The 25350-nt window shown below is 41.4% G+C and overlaps 1 protein-coding gene across 3 annotated transcripts; it reads right to left on the bottom strand.

The window, feature by feature from the left end:
• Nucleotides 1-264: 264 nt before the first annotated feature.
• Nucleotides 265-20803, bottom strand: LOC144601753 (putative peptidyl-tRNA hydrolase 2). Of its 3 annotated transcripts, none has more exons than XM_078414126.1 (7): nt 20483-20501; nt 16491-16582; nt 14078-14143; nt 8735-8827; nt 6839-6939; nt 2805-2919; nt 265-1459 (listed from the first exon to the last, which is right to left on the bottom strand). In XM_078414126.1, exons 2-7 carry the CDS (start codon nt 16566-16568, stop codon nt 1373-1375), a joined length of 540 nt encoding a protein of 179 aa, XP_078270252.1. In that variant the 5' UTR covers nt 16569-16582; nt 20483-20501; the 3' UTR covers nt 265-1372. The 3 variants fall into 3 exon arrangements, with proteins under 3 accessions (XP_078270252.1, XP_078270251.1, XP_078270250.1); XM_078414125.1 differs by lacking the exon at nt 20483-20501 and adding an exon at nt 20437-20456; XM_078414124.1 differs by lacking the exon at nt 20483-20501 and adding an exon at nt 20558-20803 and having other exon boundaries at nt 266-1459.
• Between the last annotated feature and the right edge of the window lie 4547 nt (nt 20804-25350).

Below are 25350 nucleotides of genomic sequence, written 5' to 3'. Positions count from 1 at the left end.
TGAGCTTCATAGTACTTGACCACACAAGATGATTTCATCTTAGTTCGATATGACTTGGAATTCTGAATACTATTCTCAGAACTAATGCTTTTTATGTTACCAACTTAGCCAAGAGACACTGACCTGTACTTCTTCCCAACGTTGCAATCATTTCCAAATGCACTAACATTGCCATCTGGAGCAAAGTAAGTGGTGCGTTTGCCTAGAGTACAAACTATCACAAATGGTGCATATTCGCAATGACACTTTTGGAAGTAGAGCACACCTAGCCAAGTGAAAGCTATTATTAGTGATTCAAATTAGTGCTGAACCATGTACATATTTAGAGAAGACAGAATATGACATTAGCTTTATTACCAGTTGCTGACTGTACACAAGACCCCAGAACAATTATTGTGTGTGCCCATTAGTATTGGTAACTCAGCAATTCCTTAGTTATGCTAATGTATAGCCAATATCACCAACAGAAGACTGAATCAACTTTCAAGAAAAAAAAATTGAAGTGAGGAATCATTGAAGAGTAGTGTGTATAGTGAGAGATAATAACTGAACCAACATTGCAGTTAAATATATCCATCCATCAGAAGAACATAACGTAAAAACTTTAATGTGAAATAATTAATACATTTTCAAAGACAAAATCCAAAACATGCTTCTATTATTGAACCTTAAAAAACAACAATCTTAATGGTAATGATTCCTGATGCACTGAGATTAACCAACCTCATTGACAGCTAGAAATCTCATAGCAGGACCAGAGTAATTTATAAAACCACTTAACTGGAATGTCACAGGTACCAGCTACGTTGTGGTATAAATGGACCATAGTTAGTACATGACTATTCAATAAATGCTTGTCCATTGGCCATATTTTGCAGGCAGCACATTTCCTTCACATCCATTTGCATTATTTTATGTTATTCATAATTTCATACATCCTGAACCATTAAGCGGAAACATTCTGATTCAGCATGAAAAGATCACGATTACTGATCATCATCTATCCGGAAGCTTAACCATTAATCTGCTATTATTGCCCGCATCAATGAAAGACAACTCCAGCTGTCTGCCGAATATCAGTTTCTTTTCCTTCACAAATGTCCTTTGTCCTATGTAGCATTCAGTCCAAATGATTTTGAAAATTTACAGTATATTCAAACCTAAAAATACCGTTGAACCAAACATTTACATTTTGTTTGGAAGGAAGAATACTTCAAACATCAGCAATAATACATTAAAATGAAGATTCAAATTATATGGCAGCAAGAATTTATCTGTTCATCATGCAGGGTTTCCAGCAAGTGTCATTCAATGTCTTTTTCGTTATTCCTCCAATCACTACTTCTGTAGAAGCCAGTATTAGGTGTTAATGTCACAACAACGGGAGACTCCCTGTTATCTGATTGACCAACCTCTCCTCACCCATGATTGCCAAGACTGTGCGGGATCCAGCTGGAATCTAAAGTTTTTTTTAAAAAAGGAATATTCACAATAAAAGCAAACCCATAACAATTTGGATTTAGAAATACTTCTCCCTTTTAAACAGCCATTGCAATACTGGAGTAAGATTACATTGTTCCTTATCACCCTTGGATATAGAAACACAAAAAGGTTTAAAGCATAGATAGCAACTATTTGGCCCTACTTGTCTAATCTAGTTTCAAGATAATGTTTCAGCTTTCTATGTTCTTACAGGTGACAGCAGTACCAGGCACATTTTAAATGTGAAGATCCATGCCGCTAGCACCCTTTCTGGCAATACATTGCAAATCCCCACCTTTCCATGGATGATGAAAATTTCCCCCCAGTTCCTCCAATTAACTTAAATCAATGCTCTGTAATTGCAGGCCTTGCTGGTGAAGAAGATGATCTTTGCCATTCACACCATCTTGGGCATATAATTTTATATCTCTGCATAAATGTCCCCATATTGTATATAGAACACCTTAAGCCTCACAGGTCTACGATTAGTATCTCATTTTTTAATTTCCAAATCCCTGACATCTTCAATTTTTTTCTGAACCCTCTCTGATGCTGTCACATCCTTCCTGTAATGGAACAAGAATTTCACACATTTATCCAGCCTTGAGTCAACTAATATTTGTACAATTGTATAACCTTTCTGCTCTTACTTCCATACCTGGACAATAAAGAGGAATTATCCCTTACTCATTAAAGAGTCTCGACCTGAAATGTCATCCATTCCTTCTCTCCTGAGATGCTGCCTGTTCTGCTGAGTTACTCCAGATTTTTGTGTCCAACTGATTTATTAATCTGCCCTTCTGCATTCACGAGCCCATAGGTCCTTCTGATCTTATTGAAATGGCCATCTTAGGCAGTTAAAATCCGTACTCATTTCTGCCAATTAGAGAAACGCATGTCCAACATAGCCCAATCCCAGTGAGTGAAAATTTGTAACAGTGCAGGTTTAGCATTTCAAAGCCTGATTTATAAAGATTAAATTGTTGGTTTCAGTCAAGATGGCACTATATTATTTTCCAATGTCTTTACATTTGAGAGGATCCAAGGTGGGGGGTCATCATCCCACAACCTTTCATTCAGTGTTGTCTGGTGGATGCAACTTTCTAGACAAGAGCTGACATGCGAGGGATTGTTTAGTTACACAAAAATCCATCACTCACTATTGAATCTCATACATCAAGAAGTTACTCACAAAAGTGGAACCAATCCAGTTTTGAATCAATAGCCACGTTAAAAAATACATAAGAAGCGTGTGTTCAACCTAACGGTTAATTTTTATAGCCAAACGTTAATTTTATACTCAAAAGGAAACCAAAGTTTACCTGTGTCCTTCCTGCATCTTGTACCAAGTAATTTGGTAGCTTCTGTCGACATGCCAGATCTTGTAACTCTAGGAGGTGCCCAGTGCTCATTCCCTTCAATACAATCTTCTTGCCTCTAAAACAAAAGATATTCAGCTAATTTATTTAGAAGTTAGTGGGATGTAGTCAAGATATAAGTGAGCACTTTGTATCATCATTCACCAAGAAGGAAGATTTTGGTGGACAGCAAGATCTCTATAGTGAATACTAATTTGCTTGGACAGTGCGAGATCAAGATGGTGATTGCGTTGAGTCCCTTGAAAATCATTGAGGTGGATAAATCTCCAGGCCTGATGGAAATATTAGATAATAGGTGCAGTAGGCTATTTGGCCCTTCGAGCCAGCACCGCCATTCAATGTGATCATGGCTGATCATTCTCAATCAGTACCCCGTACCCCCTGACTCCACTATCCTTAAGAGCTCTATCTAGCTCTCTCTTGAATGCATTCAGAGAATTGGCCTCCACTGCCTTCTGAGGCAGAGAATTCCACAGATTTACAACTCTGACTGAAAAGGATTTTCCTCATCTCCGTTCCAAATGGCCTACCCCTTATTCTTAAACTGTGGCCCCTGGTTCTGGACTCCCCCGACATTGGGGACATGTTTCCTGCCTCTAATGTGTCCAACCCCTTAATAATCTTATACGTTTCAATAAGATCCCCTCTCATCCTTCTAAATTCCAGTGTATACAAACCTAGTCGCTCCAGTCTTTCAACATGTGACAGTCCCGCCATTCGGGGAATTAACTTAGTAAACCTACACTGCACGCCCTCAATAGCAAGAATATCCTTCCTCAAATTTGGAGACCAAAACTGCACACAATACTCCAGGTGCGGTTTCACTAGGGCCCTGTACAACTGCAGAAGGACCTCTTTGCTCCTATACTCAACTCCTCTTGTTATGAAGGCCAATTTTGGGTTATTGAGAATTCCAAGAGAGATTACAAGGGCGTTGACAAATATCTTTGTATCTTCTCTAGCCCCAGCAGAGGTCCCGGAGGATGGGAGAGTAGCCAATGTTGTTCCTTTGTTTAAGGAGTGGAAGTATAGAGAATCCAGGGAATTATTATCCGGTGAGCTTCACCACAATGGTAGAGAAGCTACTGGAGAGGATTCTTTGGTGTAGGATTTATTTGTATTTGCAAGAGAATAGGATAATTTGGGACCATCAGCTTGATTTTGTCCAGGGCAACTGTGACGTGTTGCACTTTGGGAGGTTAAATGCAAAGGGAATGTATAAGGAAGGAGATGTATAAGGAATTAATGGCAAGGCCTTTAACAGCATTGATGTACAAAAGGAATATCTGGGTCCAAGTCTCTAGATTGTTTTCTCTGGCATGTTGGAGGTTGAGGGGAGACCTGACAGAAGTATTATTAAATTGCGAGATTTCAATGGAGTCGATAATCAGCATCTATTTCCCAGATGGAAATGTCAAATAGAGGGCATGGGTTAAGATCAGAGGGGGAACATTTAAAGGAGACTAGACGACCCGTTGGTACTAAAGGTTCTTTAGTAACTTGTCTGTTCCTTTGTTGAACTAAAGTAAGGCGCATGTCACAATCAAAAGCGCTTGAACAATTGGTGGGAAAGAAAGCAACTAAAACGGATCATGACACCGCAACAATTTGAATGAAACACGACCCGTTGGGTTCCTGTTGTGACAGCGGTTGATGAAAAAAAAGACACACAATTTTAATATTATTTGAGTGGTCAAACTTTAACTTGAAGAAAATTTGAGCATTTACCTCAGGACTCATCGTTCAACAAAGCACGCATTGAACACGCAAGTATTATATCAAAATGGCGATGTTTATTTTATGGGATATGTGTCCGAAATACAGCCAAAACGGTACACGATAGTGCAACAATTTGAACGAAACTTGATACTGCACAATAGATTGGATATATGCATAAACACAATCTCCACACTTTGATAGACACAAAATGCTGGAGTAACTCAGCGAGCCAGGCAAACCTTTAAGTTGTCCGATTCAATGGCTTAGTAATACAATTTCTTGTAATGATATAATCCTGAGCAGTATCGACAGCCTGATTTTTTTTTAATGAATGTTAGTTTGGGACAGGAATATTAACAAGTTGTTGCTGTTACCGCAAGTCCCTCGAGTCCTTCAATTTGAATGACATGTATTGCATCCAAACCCACACCAGAGCAATGAAATGTAAACCGAGGGCGGGGATCTCCAGGTTAATCAATTAATGTTTGAATGCGTGTAGGCCGAGCCTGCAAGTCTGTATTTACCTTCACACGAAAGCGAAGAAGAGCGAGGTGGATGCAGTGGCTCATAGACAGGGGGCAGGAACCAGACTTTGGCGGTGGAGTGCCTTTGTTCTGGACGTGACTAATGATGTGCTGGGCTGCCTGCCTGTCGTTGATCTGCTTCATCACCACTCGTGGATGCGGGGCCTCTCCAGCACGCCGTTGGTACACAACCAGCTCGATGTTGCTGCTATGGCAGGCCTTGGACAGGAAGGCCAGGTAGCTCAGCATGTGGTTCCACTGCCCGCCGCTCATCCAGTCGTTTTAGAAGCCGCCGTACAGGCTGTGCAGGCAGTTCTTGGCGCGCAGCGGGCTGAGCGGCGGCCAGTTGCAGCATCCACCCACCAGGCTACCGCTGGCCAGCTTCTGCAGCTCCACCGGCACCACGGCGCTGGCGCAGATTTTCTCCATGTACTCTTGGAAGGCCTGCACGGCCATGGCTGTCACAGGCACCGGGCGGTGAGGAGCGGGAGGGGGGGGGGGGGGGGGGGGAGAGGAATCCACTCACCCTGGCCCCGGGCAGCCATCATGGGGGTCAGCAGGAGAGCAGCCGCAAGGCACTGCCGTATGTTCGTTCTGCCGGAGGCCATTTTCTTTCACCTTCTCTGCCGCCGCACTGCACCACGGAAGGAAGGTCAGGCGCAGGACACACCGGGACAGACACCGGTCCTTCCGGTGCTGCTGCGCAACCCTCCCCCGACTGGCAACCCTCCCCCAACTGCGCAGGCGCGGCTGCCGGGCCCGGCAAGTGGGAGCACATTTATTAAAGTTTATAAGCTGAATTACTTATAAAAAATAACAAAACTTGATACTGCACACCGCAGAAGAATGGTGAGTAAGGTGGGCCTAAAATTGTTGCACTATCGTGTACCGTTTTGGCCGTATTTCAGAATACAAAGTTGTGGTATATATAATGTTAAGGAATGGATTTTTATTATGGTCATTATTAACTATAGAAAATAGCCGGTATTTCCCTTCCTTGACCTTTGATCATCAATCACCTTGTTACAAAGCAACTCATGTTGACGAGATTCCTTTCCAAAAGGAGATGAAGACACCATGGGTTTGAGTTAATAACTGATCACTGAATACAAGTGGGATCATACGTGTAATAAGTTAGAAAGGGAGAAACTACAACTCTCCAACTTGAATATGGCACAGCAGCTGTGGAGTTAGCAACATACAATATTTGTTAGCTTATTGTCCCTTGGAATCAATCATGTGCAAGTCGCAGAGTTTAGTTAAACTGCCACAATACCAAAAACCAAATTGTTACACGAATCTAATTTGCAGAAAATAAATGGGAATTCTGACAGTTTAGTCAGGAACCCATCAACGTTTGAGACTGATGCCTGCCATTTGCCTCTCCTTTTATTGGCTTCAATTATTTCAAGGAGCCCTCTAGTGACAGATGCGGAAGCCTGCATTAATAATGGAAGAGTGCTCAATTTGGATTTATCATGAACCAGGCAATATAATTTAAATAGTATTTTGTGCATCCCAAGCTCCTGGTGTATATTTAACTTTACAGATATTGTTTGTCACGACCCAATTCAAATCTTGAGCAATTTGACAGTACATTCCTAATTGGTCATTTATTGAAACAATTATATTTTACCAATCTCCAGTCTTTCCATCTCAGTATTATGCACAATAGTTTTTATACAAATGTACATATAGTAGGGCGGTGATGCAGCCCTTCCCAGCAAAACTCACCCATCATCATCCCATATTCTCAGCGTCGTCTGCCATTTGTCCGACTCCTCCACCATCATCTGATACAAGCCCAAAGCAGCGTGTGCCACCTGTGCAGCAACCTGCAACAACAGCTCATATTTAAACATCCAACATCATTCTGAATACCATAAGATAACTTTAAGAAACATTTAGATAGGTGCATGGATAGGACAGGTTTAAAGAGATCTGGGCCAAATGCACGCAGGTGGGACGTGTAGATGGGATAACTTGAGCTGAAGGGCCTGTTTCCACGCTGTAAGACTATGACCATCAATTCAAAGATATTCTCATACGTCAAGTAAATATTATGCAACATAAAACATGCAAGGTTGGACTTTTAATAGCTCCTTTCTCGATTTCCTCACAATCCTGCTATTTGATAAGTGATCATGTCACAGACTCCACCTGTCCAGTTTAGAAATACAGCATGGAAACAGGCCCTTCGGCCAGTCAAGTCCTTGCTGACCATCGATCAGCCGTGCACACTAGTTCGATGTTAGCCCACTCTCCACACTAGGGGTAATTTACAGCCAAGAGCAGCAGTTTGGTCAAGGTTTTTCTCAAAAACACTACAACTACGCAGCCAATCAAGGTGATTGCATTCATGAAATTACAGCTGTCTTCTATTGGGTGTTGTAATGTTGGGGGAGCAAAGGCAGAGGTAATACCGTTAATTCTGTACAGTACTTAATTTGATTACGATGCACCTCAATGTGACCCCTAGCATACTGTTGGTGAATGACTTGCAAATGAAGATGTCATAACCAAAGATACTAGAGGAACAAGATAGACCACTCGACCCTAAAAACCATAGTATGCCACGGTGTCATTTTAGTAGGCAGAAACTTGCAGAAACATTTTAAAAGAAAAGTAACAAAAATCTGTGAATTTATAGATGAGATATATTCTGCATTTTTATGGTATCATCACACATACTGTTCCCCTAAAACATTGATTACACTGCGAGAGGCATAGCGAACGGCAGCTTTTGCCTACTAAAATGGCGGACGTTATGCTCCTTTGCGTACTACACTTCAGTATAGGCGATTTCAACGGAGTGGTCTATCTTGTTCCTCTCGTATCTTTGGTCATAACATCAAGGAGTTACACTCTCTGTTATTAGAGATAGTCATTGTCCGGTACTTTATTCGCACACATTTTATCTGCTACTTTATCAGCCCATGCTTGAATATCATCTGGTCTTGCTGCTTGCAAATGTGGGCTGCTTTTTTCTTTGCTGAGAAGTTGAAATTGAACATTGTGTAATCATCATTAACATATCATCTCTCTGAATATTTCTACATTTCCACACAAAGTATTTTTATCAATTTCGATGGGTGAATAAAATAAATCTACTTTTTTAATTTTTTTTAAAGGCCTTAAGCAGCACATTTTTAATGGGATAAATCACTTTTATATTCAGGTTAAGAAATTCATAGTTGTAATAAAAACAATGTAACACAATAAATTAGCCTGGTATTATGATAATCTATGTTTCATGTTTAATAATCTCAAATAAAGTGTATTATTTCAACCAATCTATAATACTTCGAACCAACAATAGCCACTATTTTGGACGAGGAGGAGATAAATAAAAGGTTCAATTTCTTCTGCATCTAAACCCCTATTCCCAAGGCAACCTTGTGACCAGCCCACTGAATTCATCACCACTTCTATTACAGACTCCAAGGAAACAAATGCAGTATTGATTCCCCAGATCCCATCGTGGGGTACATGCACAATTTAAATTAACGTTTTTAAAAAAATTTTACGATATACAACTAAGATTTTCAAGTTTGATTTCAATTAATTGCAAGTTTATTTTAATCTGGTCTATGCCTTTCCTCTGTGACGAAGCTGTCATAAATACAATACCTTTCCGATTCCCATGGTCAATTCCATGTTCACAACAAGTACCATCTTGTACTCATCGCTCAAGGACTCATTAGCCTCAAGCCCAGAAAACATCTAAACATTAAAAGAAAGGGAAAAAAAACGATGAATTTCTAACTCTGGCAATTAATTTTTTGCTTGCATCAATTGAAGTATTACAATTAAAGGTTTTTGACAATGAACGAACGTATATTTGGTTTGAACACTAAACGTTAAGTTATCTTTCAGGATTTAACAACAAACCAGGAAGGGTACAGAACCAATAGCAGATGGAGTTATTTGAGTAGGGGATCAGCTGTCTCAAAGAAAATGAGGTAGTTATTGAGGCTATTATCCTTAATGATGTGGTACAAAAGTTGTATCATTATCACGTTTCTGGTAGGCATTTACACATCAGGTGCTGAGAAGGATTCACAGCATGGTGGGGTCTAGCTAGATCAACCACGAGTCCAGCAGGAAAATGATTCACAGCTGGCTGTCCACTCCGGAGATCACAAAAGCCTTCTCTTGGACTCATTTCTTAACCAACAAGCTAAAGAAAAATACAGATTCAAGTGATTTCGAAAATACAACAGCAAATTTTGGTCAAAGTGATTAATCGGATGCAAAGCATTTCCTGTGCATGGCATATCTTTTGCTGCTAGGAAAGTCAAATTCTAAAAAAATTCTAAGAAAGATCAGTCTTGAAACATTAACTGTTTTCTCTGCAAGAATAATAAACATATCACAAAAAGTAAGGAAATTTGTGTTTGGTGGATTATTTCTTTGTTGCAACAATGCTTGGCAATAAATCTTATACCGTTGGAAAGCCTGTTTATTTCCCTTTTAAATGGTGCCACATTTGTAAGGAACATGCATTTGTGGGATGAGCAGCAGAGCTGAGTATGTCGGTTGCGCCCATGAAAAATCTGCCAAATCTTCTCTGCCAATGCCAAACAGCTTATTCTGCCATTGACTCTTGTTTGGTGGATTGGATGATTGAAGTCTGAAGAAACAAGACATATTGGCAATTTAACAATTTATTCATTTAATAAACAGGAGCCTCAGTAGCGTGTGGAAGAACCATACACAGCCACAACAGCCTGGCACCTCCTCCTCATGCTGGTCACCAGCTTGGTCACACACTGTTGTGGGATGGCATCCCATTCTTCAACCAGCATTTGTCGCAAGTCAGCCAACGTGGTTGTGTTGGTCACTCTGGCACGAACAGCACGCCCAAGCTGATCCCACAAGTGTTCAATGGGGTTGAGGTCAGGATTGCTGGCAGGCCATTCCATCCTCTCCACTCCCAAATTCTGGAGGTAGTCTCTGAGAAACCCTGCTCTGTGGGGGCGAGCATTGTCATCTTGGAGGATAGAGTTCGGTCCCAGACTGTGGAGATATGGGATTGCCACTGGTTGCAGAATCTCATCTCGATATCTCTCTGCATTGAGATTGCCTCCAATGATGACAAGCCTCGTTTTTCCAGTGAGGGAGATGCCGCCCCACACCATCACACTGCCTCCACCAAAAGATGTTAGTCTATCGGTGCAGCAATCAGCATAGCGTTCTCCGCGTCTTCTCCACACTTTGACCCTATGATCCAACTGCCGTAGGCAGAATCTGGACTCATCACTGAACATAACGTTCCTCCACATGTTCAGGTTCCAGTGCACGTGTTGCCGACACCAGCGCAAACGGGCCTGACGGTGAAGGGCAGTCATGGCAGGCCTCCTGGCAGCCCTATGAGACCGGAGATCGGCTGCGTGCAGTCTGTTCCGAATTGTCTGGGCAGAGAGCCGTCGGCCATATCGTCCTGCAAACCTTGACTGCAAATCTGTAGAAGACAGCCTACGGTTCCCAAATGCTGACAGGGTGAGGAAACGGTCTTCTTCGGGTGTCGTCTTCTTGGGACGCCCACTTCGCGGTCTGTCTCTGACATCCCCCGTTATATGGAACTTGGCCTTCACTTTGGAGATGGTACTAGGGCTCACTCCAAATAATGCCGCAACTTGGTTTTGCGGAACACCAGCTTGAAGTTGCCCTATCGCACGGGCCCTATCCAGATCAGTCAAACGTGGCATGCAGATTCTTGGAGCAGACACCTACTGACCACTGTAGCAGGGCCCATGCTCACAGATGCTGCCAATCAGGTGCCAATCAGGCACCTTATTGTCAGCACCTGGGGGTACCAGAAGCTCAAAACAAGAGTCAATAGCAACAGCAGAATAAGCTGTTTGGCATTGGCAGAGAAGATTTGGCAAATTTTTCATGGGCGCAACCCATATACTCAGCTCTGCTGCTCATCCCACAAATGCATGTTCCATACAAATGTGGCACCATTTAAAAGGGAAATAAACATGCTTTCCAACGGTATAAGATTTATTGCCAAGAAGCATTGTTACAACAAAGAAATAATCTACCAAACACAAATTTCCTTACTTTTTGTGCTATGTTTATGTGACTTACTAAAAGTTGGCAGCAATTTCTGTTGTTAAAGAAAGCTAAGGGGCTTCTTTGTGCATTCACTTGCAGACTGCCAACGGAACAGTCCAGCACAGGAATAGGCCCTTCAGCCCAGAATGCCCGTGTCAAACATGGTACCAATTTAAACTAATACCTTCTGCCTGCATATGATCTTCCATCAGGTCTCCCCTCAGCCTCCAGTACTCTGAAGTCATCAAATCAAGTTTGTCCAGCTTCCCTTCACATCCAATCCAGGCAATGTCCTGGTAAATCTCATCCTCATCCTCTCCAAAACCTGCACATTCTTCCTCTAACAGGGCATCTGGAACTGCACACGTTACTCTAAATGCAGCCTAACCAAAGTCCTATAAAGTTGCAACACAACTACCTGACTCATACTCAATGCCCCAACTGATGAAGCCAAGCATACCATATAACTTCTTTATCACTCCATCTACTTGTGTTTCCATTTTCAGGAAGCAATGAACTTGGACCCATAATTCTTTTGTACAACAATGCTGTCAAGGATCCCGCAATTGATTCTATATTTTCCTCATACATTCAAATTCTGAAACAGCAACACCTCCTACTTGCCCGGATTAAACTCTATCTGCCATTTCTCTGCCCATATCCATAACTGATCTATATCCTGCTGCATCTTTTGACAGCTTTCTTTTCTGTCTGCAACTCCACCAACTGTTGTGGAGTGTGTAAACACATTAACTAACCCATCTAAATTTGCATCCCAGTCGCGTGTGTGTATGCATATATATATATATGTGTGTGTGTGTAGATATTTTAAAAAACTCCCACATTCATCGCTGCAGAATACCACTGGTCACAGACTTCCAGCTGGAATAACATCCTTTTACCACAAGCCTCTGTCTTTTGTGGGTAAGCCAGTCATCTCAAAAGTGCTAAATTATTTTTAATTAAAAAATAAGGCAACAAAGGTACACTTGATGGAACATCCTGGGCTCAAAATAGAACATGTGAACATGACTCACAATATCTTATGAATATTTTGAAGTGTGGGTGTTGTGAAGTAGGGATTTACTTAAAGCAAAGACAAAGGTAACTGAATATCTAAAGCTTGGATATCGATTCTGAACGCAGGATATGCCTGTCTTACAAAGCCGTATATTGTTTATCGCAATTGTGTGGTACAGGAAACAATAAAAAAAACTGAGATAAAAATAAAAGACTAAACAAAAAGATAATTTCTGTACTACAAATAAAATCTCAAAACGCATCCCATGGGAATTTTAAGGTGTGGAAAAATGTCACAAAATAGCATTTAGAACATGCCAGAGCTGTAGCACACAGGAAACAAAATCCAAAATGCAAAGATAAAATAGTGCCAATCGGAGGGGATGCAGATGCTGTACAACCTCCAGACCCCATGCCTTTGCAAGCAGGATGAACACTCAGAACCTGCCACTGCTCATAATGCTTAAGTAATGCCAACCGAAAAACCACAAGTTAATTTTCTGCCATGGCACGATGAGATAAACAATGTCATGATAAATTGTATGCATTATGCCGCAGTATTATGGTGCCAAGGAAAAGTATATTTAATGAAGCTGCAGTTCAAGGAGCAAATGGAGGGTTTCAAAGGCTTATTTTATTTCATTTAAAATCTGAATCACATAAAGTTGTTAAAAATATTAAGTTTTTTAATTGGGATCATCCCTACAGTTTTCAGTCCTAAGGTATGCAATACCTTCCAGATAGGGGCTCTAATTTAAATCCCATATTAAGATCATTATAGATTGCATATGCATGACTACTTTGTATCCGTCATTGCCTCGGGACTTCCCTGCAAGTTAGTGGCATGAATACTTTCACACATCCTGGAAGCTGGTGCAATAGCTTCACCTTTGCTCTATTTTCACAAACAATTCTCAAAGCCGAGTCAATGGAACAATAGCCTTGAAACTATATTTCACTAATTTCTGGTGCAATAAATGGGGGTTACATTTTGCAAAAAACCCCCAAAATTGGCCAGGAAAACAAACAAAAAAAACAGGTCGTCAACTGGAACAATTTCATTTAAAGAAATCACTTGTGCTTTTATCCCTTTTACAAGCACCAGAACACGAATGTCATTTTCAGTCGGCAGCTTCTCAATGCTGGCAGTGTGCAATAGAGCAGTAAATGAAAATCAATAAGGGGAACTAAAGATAAAAGCTGATATTCTAATGGAGGCACTTCTAAATCATAAATGATTCTGATGCCGTGCAACCTGCTCCTCGTTTAATTATGAGTGAACAACAATGGTGATAGGTCACAACCTTTTGATGCAGTTTTTTTGTCAGCAATTAGGAGATACACCAGGCACATTGTTGTCATTACTTGTGGAAATCATGACTAAAAGTGCTCCGTGCAGTTTACAGCTTTGGCTTCTGCCTACACCTTTATTTTTCGGTCAGAAAATGTGTGATTATATTGGGGTTCTTTTTAATACAATGATTTCGTACTATTTAACTTTCACAACTGTATGGTCAATCTGTTGTATTGTATTGACCGGAAAATAAATAAATAATTTTTTTTTAAATTTTTTTTTACAAAGAAGCAAAAATGTGCAGTTTGCATGTCAATAAAGCATCTCTTTTGTAATCTGATTGTGATTTAATGTTTCTCTGAAACTCAGACAAATTAGACAATATATAAACTTGATTGCAAGATGCATCTTCCTTGCTGAAATTGGCTCATGTTAATAAAATAAGCCAAAACCCACCACGTTTTGTCCAAGCCTTGGCTGGACAATAAAACGTTAAAACACATTTTTTTTAAAAATAGATCACATTCACTGTTATTGCAGAGATATATCAAGAAACCACTACTTCTTGTGAGAGACATCATAGGCATGACACTTACTTCAAGCTCACTGAAGTAAAACATAGCAGCAGAATCACTGGATTGATTCCCAGTTTTAACCAGAGCCTGTGACCAGACAAAAGATATTGATTAGTTAATTGAAGACAGCAACAATGATACAATGATATATGGTAGGGAGAGATCATAGAAAGAATCACTTTGACCAGCAGTAAACACTTAAACTTTTGAAATACCAGGAACACTCTGTCAGAGTTTTCTCTAAAACTATCAAAACATGTACTCAATTAGACAATTAGGCGAGGCACTAAAGAAAGACACATGTCAGAACAGGAAGGAAGCGCAGCAGGAAGATCAATTTTCTTTTAAAGGAAGAAACTGTTATTTATGCTGTACACTTATCATATCACAAAGCAAATCAAAGTGCATCCCAACCAAAGAATTATCTTTAAACCTCAGTCAATATCATCAATGGCAACCTAATTGCACTGTATATTTCCCAAAGAGTAATTTAAAGTGAAAAACCATTTATACTGTGGCATTGACTACAGAATTATGTGACCAAGATGTGGCAAAAACATCCTGTTTTCTATGAATAAAGCCACTAGATTTTTATACCCAACATAATCAAATATCATGGACCTAGTGAAACAGAACTCCCAACTTGGCAAACCTTCCTTAGTGTTTCACTGAAACATCAGTGTGGATAATGCTTCAGACAGGAAGTGCACCAATTCAAAAGGCAAGAAAGCACAACAGAACCAACTTGAATCTCATAAGTCATCACACCTATCCAGACCAAGAGAAAAGCATTTTTTTCCCCCGGAATGTTTAAAAGTTATGACATAACACAATAATCCAAACATTAAAATAATGTAGACATAATCATAATGAAGATTATGAAGAGCCATAGCCTTAAAGGCCAAAGACCAAGAATTGAAAACTGAGCTTAATTTAAACAATTAATTTTTGGTTAGGATGCACATAATAGGCCAAATGGTCTATTTCTGTACAACTAGCTACTGCATTTTGAATAAAAATAATTCATAAACATTGTTAATATAATTCAAATTGACCGGTATAACAAAAGTCAAGATTAATACAGTTTAAGTCTTTTCATTCATCCAAGTATAGCTTTTCCTTTATTTTAATGAAAGGAAAAGCCAGTCAAGAATAAATTAGAAATCTTCTCATTGGTGTGCATTAAAGATATATTTACACTTTCAGTACTGAATTTTAAATGGGAAAGAATGATTAATAAAAGGCTGTGTTAAATAAATTTGGAGCCATGCTAACCACCATTATTATAAATGTTGGGAGTCATGATAATAAGATCACCCCAAAAGAAATGCGCACCAAACATGTAAAAAAAACATGAAGGGAAATTAGGCAGATGAAACCAGGTGGGGAAATGGAGGTGGAGAGAAGAGATAGTCACAGAATCATACAGCGTAGAAACAGGCCCTTTAGCCCAACTTGCTCATGCTGACCAACATGCCCCATCTACATTAGTCCCACCTGTCTGCTTTCAGTCCATATCCCTCTAACCCTACCCTATCCGTGTACCTATCTAAATGTCTCTTAAAAGTTGCAATAGTACCTGCCTCAACTACTTCCTCCGGCAGGTTGTTCCAAACACTCACCGCCCTTTGCGTAAAAAACTTACCCCTCAGGTTCCCATTAAATCTTTCTCCCCTCACCATAAACCTTTGTCCTTCTGTCCTTTGTTCTTGATTACCCTACTCTGGGCAACAAAAAAATCTGTGCGTTTACCCGATTTATTCCTCTCGTGATTTTGTACACCTCTATAAGATCACCCCTCATCCTCCTGCGCTCCCAGGAATAAAGCCCTAGCCAGCTCATCCTATAGCTCAGTCCTTTAAGTCATGGCAACATCCTGGTAAATTTTCTCTGAACCCTTTTAAGCTTCACAACATCTTTCCTACAACATGGTGATCAAAACTGAACACAATACTCTAAATGTGGCCTCACCAACACCTTATACAACTGCAACATGACCAGAGGCTGGAAGGTGATAAGCGGAACCAGAAAAGTAAGGGATCAAGGACAGATGAATTTAGTTTAGAAATTCACCCTTGGTCACATGCCAAATGGAAGCAAATATGAGGAGCCAAGTGCAATCCACTGCTGCTATTGTACTTTGTAATTAGTACAAGCAACCAGGCATGGATTTCTGCCCAAATGAGATAGACGCACAATTGATGCAACATGAATGACGGTCATGCTTGAAAATACTTTTACTTTTTCTACACAATGCAATGGTGAGGCAGAACCAGAAAAGATAATTAGAAGCAAATAAGTCATTGAAAATGAAGGAATTAAAAGAGCTGCAGAATAGTATTAGAGTGGACACATCCAATTGAACATCTTGAAGCTAGACAAATGATGGCAAATTATAATTCTCTGCCGCAAATACAATGAATCTTTCACCAACCTCCTTGGCTTTATCTTCAGAAATACCCAACTCCATCAGTTGCTGCAGAAACACTGTATTGACTTCTGTCTCTGCCATTTTTAATCATGAAACTTCAAAAAGAGAAAAAAAAGACCATATGAAGTACTTTGCAAAGAGAGTTCTGATCACACATTGCTACTGATCCCTACCTCCTCAGATTATAAACTATAGTACATTGTTTCATAATTAACATGCTTCATAATTAAAATTAGCAGTTCCCCTGCAACATAATCCATAAACCAAGAAGGAGGCAGAAATTGTACAGAAAGTAAGTCTCGGAGCATTGTTGACAGTTTTGAGGATTCAGGTACTGAGGAGATGAATTGATTCACACACAGTCTAAACACTGAAGCAATGGCTGGGCAAGTAAAGAAGGTTGCTGCAGAAAAGAACACACGTAATACAATCAGTCACCAACTCCTTAATTCAAACTTACAGCCTGTGGGAGATCCAGTATCTCCATCTTACCTTCCATAAGAGGAGGTTAAAACACACCCCATATGAATATGGGTTACGTGCAGGTAGATATATGATGGTCTTGGCATCATGTTTGGCACAGATATCGTGGACCAAAGAGCTTGTTCTTGTGTTGTACTGTTCTATGTAACTATGGCCATTACATTCATAGTGTCAATTTAAATCAATGTTCTCTCAATCATAAATACAAGAAAGAGTACTGATGCTGGAATCTGGAACAAAACAGGACACTGAAAGAATTCAGCAGGTCAAGCAGCACTTTCGATGCATAGGATGCAAGTTGACGTTTCGGCTTGTAGCTCTGCACTGATTGCATTACGTGTGTTCTTTTCTGCAGCAACATTCTTTACTTGCCCAGCCATTGCTTCAGTGTTTAGACTGTGTGTGAATCAATTCATCTCCTCAGTACCTGAATCCTCAAAACTGTCAACAATGCTCCGAGACTCACTTTCTGTACAATTTCTGCCTCCTTCTTGGTTTATGGATTATGTTGCAGGATGAAGTAGGGTCTCGACCTGATATATTGTTTAATCATATCCTGGGGGGCTGTTATAATTTATTTTATTAAGATACAATATAACTAAGGAGCTTTGAGGCAGTCGCTGTATTGAAAAGTTAACATTATGACCACCACATCAATTTACGGAGACAAAATAGACTGCAGATGCTGGAATCTTGAGCAAATAAAAACTGCCAGAGGAACTCAGCGGGTCAGGTAGAATCTGTGGAGGGGAAATGAACAGATGACATTTCAGGTCAGGGCACCTCTTCAGACTGAGGAAAGGTCCCAACACAAAACACCATCTATCCATTTCCCTTCACTGATGCCTGATCTACAGAGTACTATGATCTTTTTTTTTTTGCTCACAATAATTTATTGTTGGGGATACAGCTGTAATCAAATATTAAAAATAGAGAATACAAACTGTGATTCAGTTGATAGTTTCAGACTATGTCCACCACACAGGAGTTTTGATCACAAAAATCCAGCTTAACATTCTAGTAGAAACAAGGAACTGCAGATACTAATTTACAAAAGAAGAGACAAAGTGCTGCAGCAAGTCAGAGGGTCAGCAGCCTCTCTGGAGAAATTGAATACGTGAATTTTCAGGCCAGGAAATGCAGACTTTCAGACAAAACATTAAATTGTGACCCTACTTGCCTTTCCAGGTGAAAAAATAATATCCCATTACATTTAACAAAACAACAGGAGAGGGGAGGGGTCAGGGTCTGGGTGTGATTTTTCCCCCCTTAATGAGCAACAGAGTAGGTTTATCTAATTATTGGCATAGTGCTGTTAGTGGAAACTGGTTGCGTGCAAACTGCCCACGGCATTTTCCATGTGACAGCACAGATAATAGCACAGCACAGCAGATTGGCTGTAAAACATTGGTGGATGATGTGCAAGGCACCCTTAAATAATGGAACAAATGCATTCTCACTTTTGTCTGTGATGGTTCTTGACCATATGTGTGCCGAGCCATCAGTCCTGTGTATGTATATGCTTAATCTTTGCAGCAAGGATTGGTCTGCACAGTCATAGTATATCCTTGGCTTTGGAGCAAAACCTCACTCTTCAAACTAGTACAGTTGGTTTATAATAGGTACCCCACAGTAAAGGAATAGTCTCTTACATTCATCCAAAATGGGCTGGAAGCAATTTGTTATTAATCCCAAGGAACAGCCCAAGAAAAGATAGCACTATTGTGATATATTTCTTACAACATTGGCAGAACAATACTGAAGGAGATATAATAATTATAAATTTCACAAATACCAAAATTTCCTTTTAAAACTAAAAATGATCCTATACCCCTCCACAGATTTATCCCGTCTCACAGCAGGAAATGGTCACCTCAAGGCTTATATTGTAGAAGGCAGAATTCCCTTTCATTTCATGCTCCTTTTGTATTAAACTCAAAGTGCTGGAGGAACTCAGTGGGTCAGGCAGCATCTGTGGAGGTAACGAAAGGGCGACGGTTTAGGCCTCAAGACCACAGTTTAAGAATAAGGGGTAGGCCATTTAGAACGGAGATGAGGAAAAACTTTTTCAGTCAGAGAGTTGTAAATCTGTGGAATTCTCTGCCTCAGAAGGCAGTGGAGGCCAGTTCTCTGAATGCATTAAAGAGAAAGCTAGATAGAGCTCTTAAGGATAGCGGAGTCAGGGGGTATGGGGAGAAGGCAGGAACAGGGTACTGATTGAGAATGATCAGCCATGATCACATTGAATGGTGGTGCTGGCTCGAAGGGCCGAATGGCCTACTCCTGCACCTATTGTCTATTGTCTATAAGACCCAAAGTGTACATTTCCTCCACAGATGGTGCCTGACCCACTGAGTTCCTCCAGCACTTTGTGTTTTACTCAGGATTTCAGTATCTGCAGATCCTTGTGTCTCCATCATGTCCCGTCTTCCTCTTTCTGCACACATGCAATGAAAAATCTAAACTCTGCACAAACAACTGACTTAGCAAGAAATGTTTGCCATTGCCAATGTGAGACCATACGCAAACTGAAGAACAGCATCTCAGATACCACTTACAACCTAACCAGCTTACAACCTAGCAGTATGCACATTGAATTTTCCAATTTAAGTAAACACTACCCTTTCTTTCCCGCTCCCACCCCACTACACGCCCATTTCTCTCACTATCCTGCCACCATTTGCCCCATCCCCTTCCACCAACATCCCTTCCTCTAGATTTACATTTCACATATCATCTCACTGCCTTTCATCTCCGAGATAGACACAAAGTGCTGGGGTAACTCAGCGGGTCAGGCAGCATCTCTGGAGAAAAGGAATAAGTGCGTTTCGGGTTGAGACGCTTCTTCAGCGTTTGTCCACCCATCTGCCAATCACACACTCTCCTCACCAGTATCAACCTATCATTTATTCACAAAATGCTGGAGTAACTCAGCAGGTCAGGCAGCATCTCGGGAGAGAAGGAATGGGTGACGTTTCGGGTCGAGACCCTTCTTCAGACTCAGACTCTGAGTCTGAAGAAGGGTCTCGACCCGAAACGTCACCCATTCCTTCTCTCCCAAGATGCTGCCTGACCTGCTGAGTTACTCCAGCATTTTGTGAATAAATCGATTTGTATCAGCATCTGCAGTTATTTTCTTATTCAACCTATCATTTAACAGGCTTTCTGCCCCCATCTCTTTCCCCCCTCTTCCCTCCACCCCCCTCCCCGCTCTTCCCTCCACCCCCCTCCCCCACACACCCATCTCCACACACTCCCAGTCCCCCGACAACCCCCCCCCCCCTCCCCCCGGCTCCACACACACCCGGCCCCCCGACAAACCCCCCCCCCCGGCTCCACACACACCCGGCCCCCCGGCTTCACACACTCCCAACGGCTCCACACACACCCGGCTCCATACACACACAGTCCCCCGGCTCCACACACTCCCTGTCTCCCATCCACACCCATCTCCCCGGCTCCATACCCCGGTCCCCCGGCTCCACACACCCCGGTCCCCCGGCTCCACACACCCCGGTCCCCCGGCTCCACACACCCCGGTCCCCCGGCTCCACACACGCCGGCCCCCGGGGCCCGGCCGCACTCACCTCACAATGGGGACGCGACTCCACGACAACCTCCGTTTCTTGCCCGACCCTTAAATCCGTCCGGCGGTGCAACACGACCCCTGCACTTGGTTCCTCCCTTCGCCCGTTCCCTGCCCATCGTCTCCCCTTCAGTCTGAAGAAGGGTCTCGACCCCAAACGTCCCCCATCCCTTCTCTCCAGAGATGCTGCCTGTCCCGCTGAGTCACACCAGCATTTTGTGTCTATCCCCACCACAGATGCTGCTTCACCCTCTGAGTCTCCCCAGCGTTGTCTGTTTTCTCTATCCTGCATATGTTGTTTTATACACGACTTTACTTGTTTTCATTATTCAAACAATTGGCAAATGTTTATATAATTTGTAAAATAATTACTTGACACCAATTTCATATGTTTTCATTCTTCTGATAAAGTGGAATGAAGCTTTTCCTAGATAACTGTCACTAAAGCGACAATACAAAATGCCGAGAATCTGCAACAAATATTGAAATTAATTAATAGGTCGTGGTAACCCATATGGAAAGGATTGTGTCCACTTCTATCAACCTAGTTCAGAAATAGAAACTGTTATTATAAAACATGAATAGCTTACGGAGAGAAATAGAGTAATGGGGTAGGAAAATCTAACCACAAGAAAATAAAATGCATGTTATATTTCAAGATAATTAATTGAGCATCATTCAATATGAAATTGAAATATTGTAATATTTTTGGCATGAAGATTAATGATGGATAATAATTTGTAAAGTGTCAGATAAAGAGTAGCACAGTGTTGTCGTGGTTAGTGCTCTCAGCTGTACATTCCAGCATCCAACATGACCTTCAATGCTATCTTTCTGGAGTTTGCCTGTTCGCCCTGTGACTACATGGATTGCTTCCTATGTCACGCTGACACAAGAAACTGATCAGGGGTTATGGAGAGAAGACAGGAGAATGGGGTTGAGATGGTGGAGTAGCCTTGATGGGTCAAATGGCCTAATTCTGCTCCTATAACCTATGCACTGCAGACGCTGGAATCTTGAGCAAAACACAAAATACTGGAGGAACTCTTCCTGTGAACAAATGGGTTTCTTCTGAATATTTAAAGTTGGAAAAGGAGACAAAAGACTACAACCAACATATTTGCCCACAATTTAGAAAATGCTCATACAGCACCCAATGAGTGCACACCTTTTGTAAATTCATCAGTGTGGTGCCCATTACTGTGGTGCTTAGAAACATAGAAAATAGGTGCAGGAGTAGGCCATTCGACCATTGGAGCCAGCACCGCCATTCAATATGATCATGACTGATCATCCAGAATCAGTTCCCCATTCCTGCTTTCTCCCCATATCCCTTGATTCCGTTAGCCCTAACAGCTAATTCCAACTCTCTTGAATACATCAAGAGAGAGTGTTTTAGGTATAAATGTTTGTTTGTGGTTTGTGGGTGATTCTAGATCCTCAGCAGTTAGGTACACATTTGTGTAAGGAATTAACTGCAGGTGCTGGTACTAATCGAAGGTATTTATTCACAAAATGCTGGAGTAACTCAGCAGGTCAGGCAGCATCTCAGGAGAGAAGGAATGGGTGACGTTTCGGGTCGAAACTTTCAGACACATCTGTAGTACAAGTTAAAATATAGGCTCCTAATAAATTTTATCATGTTACATCGTAAAACAATCTAGATTTTCCACTTAGGTTGTATTACTGTATTCTCATCCTTTGACTTGTTTTTTTAAATGGCTGTATGCAGGTCCAAACTGTAAAACCTCCCCATTTCTGGAAGCACTGGTTTACTCACCCTACATTACCAGGGGGAAGGTAGATAGGTTTTTACCATGGCCCAGTAGCTTCAGATCAGATACTTAATTGTTTCTTCCTAATTTATTTAATTAACTGAATAGTAAAATCGGAACTGCCAAGGTGGAAGCTGATCTTGTCTCTGGATGATCAATCTAAACCTCATGTGACATAGCCACTTGCTGCAGCGAAACAGAAAGTGATGGAGTAAACTGAACGGGTCGGGCAGCATCTCTGGAGAAAATGGGCAGGTGATGTTTCAAGTTAGGAACTGTCTTCAGACTCTTACTGGCAGCTAAAGAAGAAAATATGACCTCCCTCTCCACTTTGGCTAATATGTTGGTCCATATCCATGGAAATATTAGATAATGAAAGACACAAAACGCTGGAGTAACTCAGTGAGTCAGGCAGCATCCCTGGAGGACATTGATAGGTGACATTTCAGTTTGAACAAGGGTCCCGATCTGAAATCCATGTTCTGCAGAGATGCTGCCTGACCTGCTGAGCTACTCCAGCAATTTCTGACTTTTCTTGGTAAACCAGCATCTGCAGTACCTTGTTGCTACCCGTGGAAATATTGTTGGCTCCGAAATGATCTGTCAAGCCCCTCGGTTCGGCGGCAGTCAGAGATGGACAACAAATGCCCACCCTTGGCAATGTCTGCATCCTGTGAAAGAAAGAAAAACTTTATTTGCAGACTTCCATCGTCTCATTTCTGGCAAAGGGACACAACAAGACAGGCCTTAGGTTTTTTCATTCCCGCACAGCCGGATCTGCTGTTTGTGTTGGCATTTTCGTTCTGTGTAATAGAGCAACCTTTGCACCTCTCATTTACTCAGCTGCCATCAATTGTCCAACAACTTTGAATAGGCCAACACTGTAGAGCCGAGAACATGCCAAAGGGGTGATCAAACCAAGATCAGACCATTGCCAGTGGTTATTATTATTTTTTTAACGGATAAATTAATCAGGCAGATGGCAAATCCAAAGGAGTGAATGGAGCTTTGTCAATGACAGTGAGGGAAAACTCATCAGTGTGAATGAAGCTGTTTTTTGTAATTCCAGTGAAAATAATGAACCTGTGTTTAAGCGAGCGTATACAATCCCAGTGAGCTGAGTGAAGCTGTGTCTATTGAACTCGGAGTTGCAATTGCATAGAGATAAATAGAGCTGCTTTTCACAGCACATGTCAAGACGAAGGTACATTTAAAGGGAAGTGCTTGTATTGCAAGTAATTCCTCTCATGGGGTGTTTTTGAATTACCAACCATTTGGATGAGATGTTCTCTTACCTTATACGATGTTCACACATTCTGCGAGCATTATTCTAGGTCAAAAACTCTCGAGAAGAATGTTGAGCAGAAAATAGAGGTACACCACTCTGGTCCTGGAAGGAAGTGAGACCATTGTTTTTTGTACCCTGCTATCACTTTATTGCCCCACACGTCACTGTTGTATTACAATTCAAATACAAAAGTAGCAATCTCCTGCCATTTTATCAGCAGAATTTTCTCCATCGTCATTTTTTTCCCTCCAAAATATTTTAATCTGTAATACAGGTCCACCACTGATTTTCTGGCCAGCACCTTTTTTAACCCTGGAAAAAAATTACAAGAGCGCACTTCAAATCGCCCCCGGAAGTCCCCACAAAAATGTGGGTGAGACCCAGGCCGGACGAGACATCCAATCTTGACCTCATCAGGACTTCCATGGATGATCGGCAGGTTGAATTTGTCTCCCGTGGCCGGGGCTCTGGAACACCGGACCAGCCGGAGCCGGCAGATCCATTCCCATAGCCAACTTCCGAGGCCGACTTTGTGGGCCGGTATTTCGGTCCCTCGGTGGCCTAAACGGATCGTTGCAATGCCATTTGACAACTCTCGGAAACCATGACCGTTGCTCCGGCAGAAAGGCTCTGGAATCAAGGGTGACGGAAAATCGGCGGTGGGCCTGTACTTGATGCTACATCAGGGCATTGGATTCCTCTCATGCTAATTAATACTGGCAAAGGTCATCTGGATAATGTAAGGTGTTGCCAAGGCACACATGCAGTTAAGATAAATATTATAAAAATGATCCTTCCTGTTCTACTTGCCACTAACAGTATCCAATAAAGATTTCATGACTTTGACAAGCAGATTGCTAATTTATTCTGTCATGCCAACTATTTATCCCATGTTTCTTCATACTTGTGCAGTTCTGGTCATTATCTTCACATGGGAAGCTATACATCGTTTTCTCATCCTCCCTTTCTGGAAAGGCACAGAACATATAGTAAATTGAAGATAGACACAAAATGCTAGATTAACTCAGCGGGACAGGCTGCATCTCTGGAGAGAAGGAAAATGAGTCTGAAGTCTGAAGAAGGGTCTCAACCCGTAACGTCACCCATTCCTTCTCTCCAGAGATGCTGCCTGTCCCACTGAGTTACTCCAGCATTTTGTGTCTATCTTCGATTTAAAACAGCAAATGCAGTTCTTTCCTGCATATATTAAATTGAGATGATTCTGTTTCCTTCAAAGGCATGTTGGTGGATAGGTTAAGTGGCCACTGTAAATTGCCCCAGCAGGTGGTTGACAGGAGAATCGGGAGATGTTATTGGGTACAAGGGAGAGAATAGAATACAGGGAAGCAAATGGGGGAATCGAATTTAGTTTAGTTTAGTTTAGATTTAGTTTATCCAGATGATAATGAATCCTTGATATTCCCAACAAGAGGGCTCAAATGCCGAATTGCTGAGTACGTTCAAGAAAAAGTTTGATCGATTTTTGGATTTCAAGGGAATCACTTGATGAGTGCAGGGAAGTGGCATGTGAGATAAAAGATAGCCATGATCATATAAAATGGTGGAGCAGGTGTAAGGAATGAAAGCTGTACTCCTGCTCAGGGGAACAGTATGAGGTACAACCCAATCATTCCACAGAATGTTCACATTTGCCTTGTATATCTTTTGCAAAAAAACTCACTTTTCACATTTTGATTTTGCATTTCTCGTACTTGATTTTATTTCATTGCC

Source organism: Rhinoraja longicauda, chromosome 17, assembly GCF_053455715.1.
Source record: "Rhinoraja longicauda isolate Sanriku21f chromosome 17, sRhiLon1.1, whole genome shotgun sequence".
NCBI classification, from domain to species: domain Eukaryota; kingdom Metazoa; phylum Chordata; class Chondrichthyes; order Rajiformes; family Arhynchobatidae; genus Rhinoraja; species Rhinoraja longicauda.
The sequence above is the reverse complement of the archived record's forward strand: the minus strand, read 5'-3'. Positions and strand labels throughout refer to the sequence as shown.

What these genes read in the sequence shown, in the direction of transcription:
- LOC144601753 (XM_078414124.1), bottom strand. Translation starts at nt 16,568, where the DNA reads ATGGCAGAGACAGAAGTCAATACAGTGTTTCTGCAGCAACTGATGGAG. An exon ending in CTGAAGATAAAGCCAAGGAG is followed by an intron (nt 14,144 to 16,490) that starts GTTGGTGAAAGA and finishes GTCTGGTCACAG; the next exon opens with GCTCTGGTTAAAACTGGGAA. An exon ending in TGACCATGGGAATCGGAAAG is followed by an intron (nt 6,940 to 8,734) that starts GTATTGTATTTA and finishes CTGTTGTTGCAG; the next exon opens with GTTGCTGCACAGGTGGCACA.